General features: G+C 37.4%; 1 protein-coding gene across 1 annotated transcript in view; it reads left to right on the forward strand.

Moving 5' to 3' along the window:
• Nucleotides 1–15060, forward strand: part of si:dkey-119f1.1 (Structural maintenance of chromosomes protein 6-like) — a 52213-nt gene that overhangs the window by 27082 nt on the left and 10071 nt on the right. The window contains exons 15-22 of the mRNA XM_056472322.1: nt 3760–3961; nt 6409–6523; nt 6604–6770; nt 7983–8118; nt 8213–8293; nt 9798–9968; nt 13311–13448; nt 13534–13679. Of these exons, the coding sequence (XP_056328297.1) occupies nt 3760–3961; nt 6409–6523; nt 6604–6770; nt 7983–8118; nt 8213–8293; nt 9798–9968; nt 13311–13448; nt 13534–13679 (1156 nt within the window). The remainder of the gene's footprint in view (nt 1–3759; nt 3962–6408; nt 6524–6603; nt 6771–7982; nt 8119–8212; nt 8294–9797; nt 9969–13310; nt 13449–13533; nt 13680–15060) is intronic.

The raw sequence follows: 15060 nt of genomic DNA on the forward strand, positions 1-15060 counted from the left end.
GCTTGGGCAGTGTCCAAATTTTGATACAGTCAAACCTCCTCCATATTTTACCTCAGTATACAGTATTACCGTGCATAATAAAAAAAATTATGATGTAAGGCTCAGACAGCGTCACCAAACTGTTGGCCTGTGTCTAAACTATTCAGAAACTGAATACCGTATATGCGACCTTAGGTTTGCGGTCACCTGTTTGTCTTGTTCGTATTAGAGATCTGCGCGGGACGCTCTCTCTCATTCACACACACACACACACACACACACACACATAGACAGCACCAAACAAGCGACACACAGCATCACGCTCTCTCATTCACACACATACATACACACACACACACACACACACACACACACGTACACACAAACAGCATCCACATGGATGCGCGCATGCTTGCTCGCTCGCTCAGGAGCGATATTGTTAGACCGCCCGCTCCCGTTCAAATTACACCAGAGTTACCATCCGCTCCCACGCTTTATACGGAAATTTATTCCCGCACCGCAAGAAATCTGGTCGGCTCCCACAGTACAGCAGTGGGAATGCAGCCCTCTAGTTCGTATTTACCACGTCTCCCTTCTCATTCGGTCGAAACCCGAAATAATGCCAAACTGCAGGGGTTGTGTTCTTTTTCGAAACCAGGTCACTTGGTGCGCGACTCGCCATCTTACCTCACCTCTCTCTCTCTCCTCGCCTAGTTTTGGGACAACATGAAGGAATTAGGTTCACTCATTTGTTTTTACAAATTTTAGTGGATTAAACCTAAAACAATTAACTTGTCCCCCCCAACCTCCCCAAAAAAATCAAGAATTATACTGTTTCAGCTTATTTTAACTAAGTCGTCAAATGAGATTTTATTTATTTAATTATTTATTTTTGGAGTCTACCATCCTCGTTCTGTTCTCTCACTCTCCAACAACCTGCCTGTTCTGTCTGAGGGCTGTTTATTTAACACATGTACAGCCTGCATTGAAGAGCGGTATACACACGCAGGTCGGGTCCTGCAGTTCATCGACCAGTGCAGGCAATGGTATAGAGCAGGGGTGCACAAACTCAGTCCTGGAGGGCCGGTGTCCTGCAAAGTTTAGTTCCAACACAAATCAGACACACCTGGGCTAGCTAATCAAGCTTTTATTCCGCGGTCACACTAGAGTTTGAGCATGTTCTGTTGTGCGGCTCTGCGAAGAAGGGCGGCATTAAACAAGTGAAACAAATGATTAGACATTAAAAAAGCGAGCGATTGGTCCATATTTTTAATTTCTGTCCAGAGAGTTCATGTTTCGGTCTTTGATTGGTCTCACGCAGTCACGTCAGGTCAGGGTTCACCAAGCTTGAACTTTGCAATGCAGCGAACTTCGAAAGTTGTCTCACGGGCTTGTGTTTCCGGTCTGACACATTCGTGTGTGTATGTATGGAAGTCTACAGGCCGAAAAGTCCAGTGGCTTTACTAGGCTTTCTAGAAACATCCATGCAGGTGTGTTGAGGCCAGTATTGCCAACTATTTCCAATGAAAAGTAGCTAAAGCCTGCCCGAAAAGTAGCTAAATGTTGCCAGATGGTCATGTTTTGGTCTTCGATTGGTCTCACGCAGTCACGTCAGGTCAGGACTCGCCAAGCTTGAACTTTGCAATGCAGTGAACTTCGAAAGTTGTCTCACGGGCTTGTGTTTCCGCTCTGACACATTCGTGTGTGTGTATGTATGGAAGTCTACTGGCCGAAAAGTCCAGTGGCTTTACTAGGCTTTCTAGAAACATCCATGCAGGTGTGTTGAGGCCAGTATTGCCAACTATTTCCAATGAAAAGTAGCTAAAGCCTAGCTAAATGTTGCCAGATGATGTCACGCACTAATTTGCATATCAGTGACGTCATCACGTAGTATCTGACAAGCGTAAGCCCTTCATGTCTCTACTCTCTGAGGCGCCGTGTATTATATTAGATTACAACATTACATCCAGATGCACAATAAATAGGTTCTTATTAACATATTATTTTGCATGATGAAGTCATTGCGTAATCACAACTCAAAATTACATCTTTATGTAATATAAAAAATAATTAATGTTTTCTCAAATTGACTGGCCATCTCAGCCAAAAAACATTATTTGAAATAGGTCCATTTGGATTTGTATGAAAAATATAGTTGACTATTTGTAAAGTACAAACACTTTTTGATAAGATTTTTGTATTTTTAAATATAACACTGATAATGAACATTCTTACAGGCACATTCTTTTAAACAATCACAGCTCATGTACTTACTCTTTTTAACTTGTGAAATTAACACATTTGTGAAAGTGACAACACTTATAGCACTATTGGAATTTATTGCTACCTAAATTAACAAAAATTATACATGTTAACAAATATCAGTAAATTAACAGTTTTGAAAAACCATCTGAGCTAGCAATTGAACTTGAACGTGATACGTGTGTGTTAAGTGAAGCCTGCAGCCACTGCTCTTTTGAGTCACTTTTTAAAAATTGCTAAAAATAGCCAAATGAATGTTAAAAAGTGCTATTTTTTTTGCTAGGTGCTTTTTGAAAAAAAAGGTTGCTAGGGTAGTATCAAAAGTATGAAAAGCAACAAAATTGCTAAGTTGGCAACACTAGTTGAGGCAAGTTGGAGCTAAAATCTTCAGGACACCGGTGCTCCAGGACTGAGTTGGGCATCCCTGGTTTAGAGGTAGTTTGTCACTTTTACGTCATACTGAGACTTATCAGTCAGCTTTGTTTCAATAAAAGCTTTTCTTCTGAAACGGGATGTTTTTATATGATCAAGGGAATTGGATTCGTTTCTCAATTCATCATTCTTTTAAAACTGAGGCTGCATTATACTGGGAAAACTTGCAATAATGTTGTGGAGTATTTCGAATAACGGTATTTTTTACTATATAACATTTCCTTAGAAAAATGCTCTTTTTGTTAGCTATGTTTTTCAAATAATTTATGTAAAATAAAGATATTTTTCAGATATAATTAATTGCCATTCCGCCTAAAAAAACTGTCAAGCTACATTAGTATTTATTTTCAGCTCTGGCTTCACTTTTGGGCTGCTCCAGCCAATAACAGAACAGCACCTACTGGGAAGGTGGAATAAAGATAGTAAGGCTCATCCGATTGGTCAAATTTAGATATCCAATTCATAAAAAAATGTAATTCTTTGATATATATGTTGCATATGCTATTAACACGATAACGAAAATTTTGCAATATATTGTGCGGCCCTACTTTAAACCAATAAATGTTGTTAATTTGTATATCTGCTGAACAAGGTGATTGTGTTTTCGCATAGTCGATTCTCAAAAATTAAAAAGTGTGAAATTCATGCAGAGACACTTAAAACTGATGTGAATTTGAGCTTTTGTAAAAATGATGTACAAAATAGAGATCAGGTTGTACATACTGTGTGAGATGTGGAATCAGTCACTCAAGACTTACATACTCCTATTTATTGAACAAGGAAGAAAAACCTATTTGTGACTTGTGTAAGAATATTTTTACAATAAAATATTTTAATATGATGTGTGTTTTTAAATGATATTAGAAAACGTTTTTATTCAGGAAATATTTGAAGGGAAATGTTTAAAAAGGTGTCTTCTGGAGGACTTTTAGAGTATTTATCATAAATCAAACTGAAAGTTTATGATTGCATGTTATGTATGTAATATTTAGTATAGGTCTTGCCATGAATATAGCCAATGCTGCTGATTAAAACATAAATAAGTAAATGTTGAGCTAAATGTTTAAAGGGTCTTTTGTTTTGTAGGTTTTTGCATCCGCCTGCGGGATCAGGACCTGGCTCTGGCAGTGGAGTGCTGTCTGAAGGCTCTAATGTTGGCTTTCTGCTGTGATAATCATGCTGACGAGAGAGAGTTAGAGAGAATCATGTGCCGCTTTTACCAGCGTGGCAGAAGACCCCAGATCATCGTCAGCAGATTCACCAACATGCTCTACAATGTTGGCAACAGGTAACTACAGATCAGCTTAAAGAGCCCATATTATGGGTTTTTGAAAATGCCCTTCCATGTAGTGTGTAACATAGCTCTAAGTGAAGTGAAATATCCAGCAAAGGCTTAAATCTGTAAGTGTACAGTGTTTAAAACTATTGATTCATCTATAAAGGAGTCGACTCATAGTGCTTCAAACGAGTCGTCTTGATAACGAGTCATTAGGTGTTTCGCGATGACGCAGCTACGAAACACAAGTAGTTGCACGCGCAAACCCGGGAGATTTGAAACCTGCGGCCCCGCCCACTAACAGAAAAAAAGCCCCACACACACAAACACACACACGCACACACACACAGAGACACACACAGACACTGGTGGAATGAAGTCAGGCTGTGCAGATGGATACTATCGACAGCCTACCCAAAGATGAAAGCTCAGCATTATAACATTCTGGAAACTACATGCTTACAAAGAAGACTTCATCGGTTTGTAAAAGGAAGGATCAGTAAAGACTGTCAGAACAAGGATCAGTGGATCATGAATCAGTTTCTTCCCCCATTTCACCAGTGTAAGTACGTGCGATTAAAACTGTTGCCTAGTTTACTCTAGCTTGCAAATGATGTATTTAGTTGTGTTTTGTTACTTGTAACCGCGTGTACTGTATCAGGTTATCTCTTTATTCTCGTATCGCGTGTAAAGCCACGTTGAAAACGCGACGCGTTTTGTTTACGGATCGTCAGCTGTTCCTACACACATGCAACGGTCAAGTTTCAAAATATTTTAGCTCAGGTTCAAGGGAGCTGTCTAAATTGCACCCAGCAAGCTGAACTGCCGCTCTAGGTTAAAGACGATCACCTCGCCCTCAACCCGAAAGTGAAAACAAAAGTGACCCGTTAGCAAAGTGAGGACGTGGGGTGTCGCAGATATAACTCAGGACGCGGGTGGTGAGGGAGGTGTCGCGGACGTCTCCCTCTCTATTGGTGCTGTGTCTTCCAAGGAGGAGGAGGAGGTGTTTGTGTGTGCGTCTGTGTGAAAAGAGCAGGTAGAGGGTGATGTGCTCCTCGCCAGTTCTTGGAGTTTTTGCTCAATAAAATAGTTTGTCGTCTGTTTTTTTTTAAGTGCATCGTCTGTATTTACATTCACCCACTGGCAGCCAAAATCCACACCTTACACTATGAAGCGTGTATGCACTGTGACTACTTTTATATTGTTGATAATCTGCTGGGCATTTCACTCTGTCTCGCGCTGAAGGCTGTCAGTTTCGACCAATCGCAGCAGGCTGTCATCAGTCCAATCAGCGCAGATTAGCTTCGCGCTGAGGAGGGGTTTGGGTACAAATGAATCGCTGAACGATTCATATGGGAGTCGCTGGGATAATTAGGTAAAAATAAATGCAGATTATAAGACCATGAAAATGTTTTTTGACCTTGCATGCATATTAGACTGTTGTTGGAGACCCTTACAACCTAAATATGACCCTATTTCATGTATAATATGGGCTCTTTAAATGGTGTCACATTTACTTTGATTCGGTGCTTGGCGAGTGTTATTTTTTAGTCATACCAGAGTTTAACACCTACCTGAGATTTATTCATTGCAAAATTCATTGAAAGGAACACCCAAAGAGGCTAATTTTACAACTCTCCTAAAGTTAAATTGTTGAGTTTGATTATTTTTTAATCCATTCAGCCGATCTTTGGGTCTGGCTGGAGCACTTTTAGCTTAGCTTAGCATAAGTCATTGAATCAGATTAGACCATTAGCATCTTGTTCAAACATTTCAATAAAGAGTTTTGATGATGTTCTTTTTTTAAGTTTAACTCTTTTATAGTTACATTGTGTACTAACACATACTGAAAATGCTATTTTCTGGGTCAGTATGTAAGCTGGGTCAGCTTAATAATCAAGGAACTTTTAGCCCTCTGAATTATTAGTATGTATTATTATCCTGTTAGTATTATTATACTGTGATTTTTTTTTTTTTTTTTTTTTTTTTTTTTTTTTTTTTTTTTAATTTATTTATTTTTTTATTATTATTATTTTTATTTATTTATTTTTTTCCCAAATGATGTTTAACCGAGCAAAGATTTTTTAAACATTATTTCCTATAATATTTTTTCTTCTGGAGAAAGTCTTATTTTGGCTAGAATAAAAGCAGTTTTTAATATTTTTGGCCCCTTAAGCAGTATTTTTTTTTGATTGTCTACAGAACAAACCATTGTTAGAGGATTTAACCTAGTTAAGCCTTTGTCAAATTAAGCTGAATACGAGTATCTTGAAAAATATCTAGTCAAATATTATGTGCTGTCATCATGGCAAAGATAAAAGAAATCAGTTATTAGTAATTAGTTAATTAAAACTATTATGTTTAGAAATGTGTTTTCTCTCTGTTAAACAGAAGTTGAGGAAAAAAATATACAGGGAGGCTAATAATTCTGACTTTAACTCTGTTTCATTCGTTTTTAGGGCAGTCAGTCATCCCGATTACCCAACTGTGCTCCAGGCCCTTGACATTGACAATCCAGTAGTGGCCAACTGCCTGATTGACATGAGGGGAATCGAAACCATTCTGCTGATCAAGGTGAGGCCATGGTGAGCGTTTTACAGTTATGACAGTGATGCAATTTCTGCTCTTTTTATTCCTGCATTAATTTCCCACAGGACAACAGAGATGCCAGAAGGGTCATGCAGTCTAAAGGAGGACAAGCACCACGCAACTGCAGAGAGGCCTTCACGCGGGACGGAGACCAGGTCTACACTAACCGCTACTACTCCTCTGAACAGCACAGAGCGCAGTATCTCTCCAGAGATGTTGAAGAGGAAATCAGGTTTGAAAATTACGCACGATATTGAAAAAAAAAAAACTGACATTGCAAAAAGTATCACAGAAAAACATAAAATTGCAGAGTGTACTTTTCTTTAGATTAAATGAAGGTTTTTTTTTAATTAATACATTTACATTAGGATAATTTTGCATCTGCATAAAATATAATCATCCAATCACAAGCATTAATACATAAAGTAGAGCCAAAATACAAATGACATAAACAGTATTTGATGTTTTTGGGGGGAATCTAGCACCGTTCAGGCACAAATTGAATAATCAAATGTAAAAGTGTATATTGTATATGCACATAAATACACTTAATCTTTATTAAAATCAAAAACATTATTACTTGTGCCTAAATTCTTCTTAAGTGGCTTGAAATGCTCACATAGTCACAGACCTTAAAAACAAATGCAGATGACTTGCTAAACTTATTGTTAAATTTATGGATACACTTTGCAATGACTCCACAAATCATGTATGTTTTGAACTGTGGCTCCTGTATAATATTATCTGTTGTGCCTGTTGAGGAGACGCACATTACGATTAGGGATGCTCGTTTTGGTTAATTTTGCCAACAGACAACCACCGCTTGTTAACCGAATATCCTTTTTAAGAACCAGCATAGGCTTTTTTTCCCCATGTTATGTTTTTTTCTTCCGTTAAATAAGAATAGCAGTAATAATTCAGTCTTTTATAATTTAGCACCGATACCGATAAAGTACCGAGTTTCGGTACCCATCCCTAGCGGCCCATCCTCTGCATCCCATCAATGCATCCTTGTTTCTTCTGTGCATAGATAAATATCATTTCATTTGCTTTCATCTATTTATATTACATCCATTTTGCAGCAGTCTTACAGATAACGCCATGGACGCAAAGTCACCATCAAATCCTTGAGTCTTGTTTGAAATAATTTCGGTCTCAGCGCCTATTCAGCTGTAAGAGTGTGGTGATTTGCATTGGTTTGAATTATTTTCCAAGATTAAACATAATGCAAATGAAGTAGATTATTAAATAAGTAAAAAATCAACCGAAAGGTTTTTAAATACATTTAGAAAAGGTTTAAATAAATCAGTAACATAACACTGCTGCGCCCCCTTGCGATAGTATTGTGTATCTCGATCCCACAGGGGGGCGATATGGGGATCTGAAAATTTCGTATATCGCTTAAAACTAATTATGACCTAAACTAATGTGTCTTTTTTTTCAGACATTTGCAGTCTGCTCTACAGACCCAGAAAGCACAATTGGATCGCTTTCAGCAGGACATGCAGCAGGTCGGTGAGGAAGAAAGGCAGAACCAAACTCTTCTTCGCAGAGCTTACGACGACCGCAAGAAAGTCCAGGTCACTAAAATACCAGCAGCGCACATCACTACACCATCGAGATTTAACTAAATGTGCCCTAAGGTTTAATTAAATAATTTTTTTTTGCTAACAGGAACGTACCCGGAAGCTTCAGGCAGAGTTGACGGAATTGCAGAATGTGGAGGAACCTCAATCAGAAGACCTGAAACCTTTGGTAACAAACAAATTTACTCATTATAGGTATAAATATATAAAAGTATCACTCACCAAGATAAATATATCAATGTATTTATGTGTCTCATTATTGGGCCGCAGAAAGCCACCAATTTCTGCATATTTTTAGCTCATCATTGAGTCTATTTATTTACTTATGTACATGTGTGTAAACAAATATACATATTCATAAAAAAAAAATTTATTTCAGTAATATTGTTTGAACAATATGCTAATGTTTATAAGATTTATGTACAATGCAGTTTGTAAAGGACAATGTTGTGTCTTTTAGTAGATTTATTATGTGAGACTTACTTTGTATACCAAACAAGTGGTTCTGATTGGTTGTTATTGAATGACCTTTTGTTTAAAAGTTAAAAAGTGATTATTTTATTGTACATTTTTAGTTTCTATACTCATCATTTCACACAAATTTGCATATGTTTTTGTACAAAATTCTGTGCAGAAAAAGCAAAAAATGTCTACAAATTTTGTTAAAACAAAGTCAAAAAGTCATTTCATGATACATTTTTTGGTCAACACTCTCAAAATCATTCCACATAAATTAGCCGATTTTGTATTTATTTATTTTTTTACTAAATGCTATGCAGAAAACACAAAAAATGTTGGCAGATTCTGTTAAAAAGTAATTAATTGTCAATTTCATTCATTAAAAATTTTGTTTCTATACTCTCAAAATCATTCTACATAAATCCGCAGATTTAATTTATTTTTTATTTGACAAAATTCTGCGCAGAAAAAGCAAACAGTGTCTGCAGATTCCATTAAAAAGTAATTATTTGTTTGTAATTCATTAAATATCCAAATCATTCCAAATAAATCTGCAGATTTATAAAGAAAAAAAATTTCTGCACAGAAATAGCAAAAAATGTCGGCAGATTGTGTTAAAAAGTAATTTTTGGTTTATTTCATGGATTTAATATTTAGATTCTATACGCTTAAAATCATTCACAAATTTGCAGATTTTCAGTGCAGAAAATAAAAAAAATGTTGCATATTGTGTTAAAAAGTGATTATTTGTTTATTTCATCTGTTAAATATTTTGTTTCTATACTCTCGAAGTTGTTCCACATAAATTCGCTGAATAATTCTTTTTTTTTTTTTACAAAATTCTAAATAACAAAAAATGTCACAGATTCTGTTGAAAGGTAATTAATTGTGTATTGCATTCATTTAATATTTAATTTTTTTACTCTTTAAATCAATCCACATAACGTCGCGTTTTGTTTTATTATGTTTTTTACAAAATTCTATGCAGAAAAAGCAAACAATGTCTCCAAATTCTGTTAAAAGGTAATTGTTTGTTTAATTCATGCATTAGATATTTAGTTTCTATACTCTCAAAATCATTCCACATTAATCCTCAGAATTATTATTATTATTTATTTATTTTATTTATTTTTCTTTTTACAAAATTGTGCACAGAAATGGCAAAAAAGTCAGCAGATTGTGTTTGGCCCAGCTCATTATGTGTGTATGTTCAGGAGGAGGAACTGGAGGAGCTGAGCGGACGCATAAGTGTTTGTGGAGAAGAGTTTGAAGCTCTGCGGAGACAGACACAAACCTGCAAGAAGGAATATGAGGAGGCTGAGAAACTCTTCCGGCAAAAGAAGGAAACCGTAAACAGCATTGTAGAGGAAGCGGAGCCCATTAAGGTCAGAGAAGACATTTTATTCAATGGCTCGTTAAAAATGAGCAGTTCTTTATGACCAGTAACATCTGTATGACTTTCAGTCATTGAATTACTTTTTGATAATGCTTAAAAATAGCAGGTGGTGTAATCAGGTTTACTTCATAGTGAATGACATGTCAAGGTTTCCGCTACATTCATTCTTCCATGGCGGGGCGCTATGCCAAAATTGATCCAGCCACGGCTACATTACAGCTTTTCATTCATTCGTGTTTTTTTTTTTTTAATAGCGGGTTATTATCGCACCAAAACATATTAAAAGGTAAGAGAATTATAACAGCGCGAACTTTTCTGTAACCGTAGTAGTGCTGTGCGTTATTTGTTTACCCCTTTAAGGTGACGTGCTGACTGACTGACAGGTGTGTGATGCGTAAGGCTAGCAAACACGACATATAGCCATTACACTTTACTTCAGGACACATTAAAGGGCACATAGTTTACCTCTTTTTTATGATTTAATATTAATATTATGGTTCTTGTGAGTGTGCCAGTTTAGATTCAGTTCAAAAAACAATTCAGATTTTTTTATTTTAATGTGTTAAAAAGTGTCATGTTGGGGGTGTGTCCACAGTTCGCTGATTTATGGGTGTGTTGCTTCACATGTAAATTAGTTTCAGCTTCCCACCCAACGTAACAAGGGGGCGGGGCCATGAGCTCACCCGCTCTGTGTTTGCAACAGAGTCTGACAGGCAAACAGAGAAGGAGCAGGAGTGAGAGGTTCAGCAATCAGTCATACATGTACGACCCAGACCAAGCAGAGAGTACAAAATCATTTGTGTCTTTGTACAGTTTTACAGCCAACTGTGTGCTAGTTTCAAGTGCCGAGCTTGTACACAAAAAACTAATAACCACGCACACTGAATTAACTTTGATTGAGGCACCGGATGTGCCGCTCGAAGCCACGACACGGCACACCAGACACTCTCTGTGGCGCGGCAGAAACATGAAGTGTCCCGAATCGTCGCACCACGCATTTTTGAATTCTAAACATAGGTTTCTGCAGCGGTCCACGGCGCCCAGCCGTCGACTTGAGTGTACCCTGATAGAAACCTATGTTTAGAATTCTAAAACGCATGCTAGTTAAGATCACAGGGAGCTTCTGGGATCGCGAGAAATGCAAACGGCTGAAGTATAAGGTAGACTCAATGAGAAGTACACATGTTTGCAAACCTACCTAAAGATACAACCAATAATTCCGATTAGAGTGATATTGTGGAGAATATTACTCTTGTGTTGAGCCCAATGAGTCTTGCATCTAAAAATAGAGCTAGGGTGTTCCTTTAGTGATATCGCTTCGACTCACGCTGAAAATAGCGGACGTGAATCAACAAACTGAGGATATGATGACGCACCTGTCAATCAATATTGGTGGGCGGGGGGACCGCACTCCTACGTAAAGTTGCGGTCGATCTGAAAACCGCTCCAATTGGTCCACCGTTTTTTATGTTGTTAAATTTGAAAAAAAAGCACTGGGTGTGCTTATATCACCCCAATATGACGGTCTATACACCATACATGCACATATGTCTGTCCAAACAGCTTGAAAAGTAGATATTTTACAATAGGTGCCCTTTAATATCGCTCTGTAGGTCTATTGAAGACATTCATAAATATTCCTAGCAAATCTAATAAATGTTGGAGACATACTTGTTACATAAACGCACTAAATCGCACTTCAGCAATGTTTATTTGAGAGTGCACAAGAAGATCTTCACTTGAGCAGCGTATATTTGAGGGGGCGTGCAAGAAGTTTTGTGCACGAGCAGAGGAAATCAGCGCGCAAGCAAAGAGATTCGCATGCTCGTAGGCTATTACATAAATGCGATCTTGACTTGTAATACCGCGCTCACGACATTTGCCATTGAAATAACGCCACAGGTAGTTAGTAGATCTGTGTAAAAAAGGCCTGCCGCCACAGCTGGAAAAAATCCTAGAGGAAACACTGTATGTTAATATTAAATATTAAAGTATGAATATGGGATATGGATTAAAGCTGATATGGATTTTACCAGCATAATTAGACTGGATTGGATGATAGATGATTAATTAAAATGAATACTGGATTTACGCTAATTTTATTTGCTGTATTTTATTACAAAATATAAAAAAATTTGAGAAGTAAATAAATAAAAATGCTATTGAACCATAATATTGTGCTCAAAGATAGATAAATGAAAGATAGATGTTGCTAAAATATAGATAAAAGACATAAATTATAAATAAAATACACATTAAAAATTATATAAAAGTTGTTACATAGATCAGTGTTCCCCAACCCACAGACTGTTACTGTTTTTTGGATCAATCGGTACCGGGCTGCACAAAAAAATCATTAATGATTTCTATTTTATTTATTATCTGAGTCTGAACGATCTTTTATTTTGAAAAATGACCGTTTTCTCTCGGTTACATCGCGGTCACTTAAGTGCCCAAATTTAACCCACAAGCAGCAAAATGAGTAAGAAACAGACGTCTTTAGAAAGTTTGTTTGTGAACAGGAAAAGGCCCAGTGAACTGCCAAGTATTGGATCCACAACCCATTTGTCAATAAATCAAGTGAATCCATCATGTCTGCGCAAGAAGATCAACTGCTGGAGATCCCAAATGACTGCAGACATTCACGTATTGTGTCTTTTCTGCGCACAAGTTTGTTATTCCCAATAGAGGCGTGTGGCTTGCGTGCACATATTTGGAGTAGTGCAGTGCGACGCACTCTCACCTTCCAGGTGCACAGTGAATCACGTGACAAGAACTGACCTATCATACATTGTTTAAAAAACACACACATTTTGCTAGACAAATTAGTAATTCTCTCAGACAAGCACAGAGCACCCATACACTGTAGTGCTATTTATTTTTTTCCTTAAATAATACTTGTATCAGAGATGCAGCAATGTTTTGTTGCCTTGTCATTTACTGAGAAACGATTGATGGTTTTAATCTGGTTTTATCTGTCATGATTATAGTTTAAAGTGAAGCCAAAATTTGCATGATCAATAACACCCCAATCCATTATTAATGTGTCCAACATTTTTAAAAAAGTGAGAAAAATGAAGCAAAATGTCATAGTCTGTGCGATTAGCTATTATAGGACGTATTTGCAAGCACCTATCTTTTTAACTATCGAATAACTGAGTAAAACAATAATGGTCATGAAAAATTTTACATGTAATTCAGTTTTTTTATGTTTGGCACTCATTCTATTCATGTACATGGAGAGTGCATCAGGAGGCGATCAGAATGTTTTTGGGCTACCTTTTTAGGACGTAAGCTGTAAATAGTTTTGTTTTTATGTGATTGTACGTAGGAGCGTTTGAACAACAGTGATCAGGAGGTGGAGAGAAGTAAACACCACAAAAAACACTATGAGCAAAAACGAAAAACCCACTTGGAAATGATCGAGACACTAAAGACGAGCCTGAATCAGAAGGAGCAGGAATTACAGGTAAAAAAAAATCTTGACATCTTAGACACTTTATATATGAAAAGAATAGTGTGTGTGTTTTTTTTATATTACATTTTTTTTACAGGCTTCAATTGCAAAGGCCTCAGAAATCTGCCCAGAGCGCTTGGATGTGAGGAGAACGGCAAAGAGTTTGGACAGCGAGATCAGCCGACTGAAAAACAAGATCAATACACAGCAGGACCAACAGGGACACAGAGACACCATCGTCAGGTACATTTACAAGCTTTCAAAAGAATGTGAGCTGATTTCACCCAAAAATCTAATTAAAGATATTAGAAATAGTTTTTAACATCAACAAAAAGAAAAGTCTATTTCAAGGATCATGAAAGATAAAAAATGAACATTTGGAGTTAATTAAAACAATTATTTGTAAAGTTATTTATATGTTTATTTTTGATTTGAAATTATTCAACACATTTAATAAATAGACTTCCAGAAACATGTCCAAATGTACACCTAAAATGTTCATCTTCCCTTTAATTTTAGACTGTAGCATGTTAAAGGTGTTCCATGGACTCTACTAATGCTGCGTTCACACCAGACGCAGAGGAAGCTTCAAGCGCGAGTGATTTACATGTTAACTCAATGCAAAGACTCAAAGCTTGCTCTTGTAGGGGCGTGATTATGATGTAGCACCTGTTGTTGGTATCCCGAAGGGGAAATCCTTAGGTCGACACCAGACAACAGCTTATCAAACTGGGCTTGGCTCAGTCGGAAGCACTGCTAAAAGCTTCCATCATCCAGGTATATTATCTGGAGGAGTTGATGAACTCAGAGCTGGGTGCACCTCTAAATGAATCTAGTGGACTCCGAACGAATATAGGCTGTTTTTCAGCCTTCCTGCAACACATAAAGCGCAGCTATTCTCTCGATAAAAATCATGTTAGCCATTTAGTAACGAAGCTAAAGTCACCAGGCAGTCAGAAGCTCTGCCCATAACGTGAATTTGCATCTATTGTGACGTGAATTTGAGACGCGAATTAATCGAAATTGACGCGTGAATGAAGCGAGTAAACGCAATGCAGGACTGCCAACTTTTGGTTTTAGTTTGGAGTGAGAATTTTATCCCCAAGCCACGCCCCCATTTCGTTATCAAAATATTAGTGGTGGGTCGTTCGAGACTCTTTTATCGCTCGATAAAAAGAAATATCGCCGTTAATCTATTCTCAAAGTTGGGAGCTGGGTCTATTCTACACAAGCTATGATGAGTTTCACCTTGATATTTTAGCGCGGATGTATACCTGACCAGTGAGCCGTCTGACAAAAAGTGCCCTTCTGAATCAAATCAGCAGGAGCTGCAGTTCCGCAGTTTCACTTTAACTCATGAACATTTCATTCATGCCCCCGTGACAAACTGGGGTATTAGACGCAAATAAGGAGTAAGGACTGGAGAGAGTGTCATGGAATTTAATTACGCTCGCCAAATGGAAAGAAAAAAAACTTCCGCGTTTCGCGATGTGAGTGTATGTTGTGAGTCTGTCCTTTACTGACAGCCGCGCGTGTGGATCCTGTCGGAAATTATGGCGAAAAGTCCAACATGACAGTGTTTACTGATTGCGGTGTTTACTTCAATAATGCCACTTATATACGC

This window comes from Danio aesculapii, chromosome 2, assembly GCF_903798145.1.
Source record: "Danio aesculapii chromosome 2, fDanAes4.1, whole genome shotgun sequence".
In the NCBI taxonomy this organism is placed as follows: Eukaryota; Metazoa; Chordata; class Actinopteri; order Cypriniformes; family Danionidae; genus Danio; species Danio aesculapii.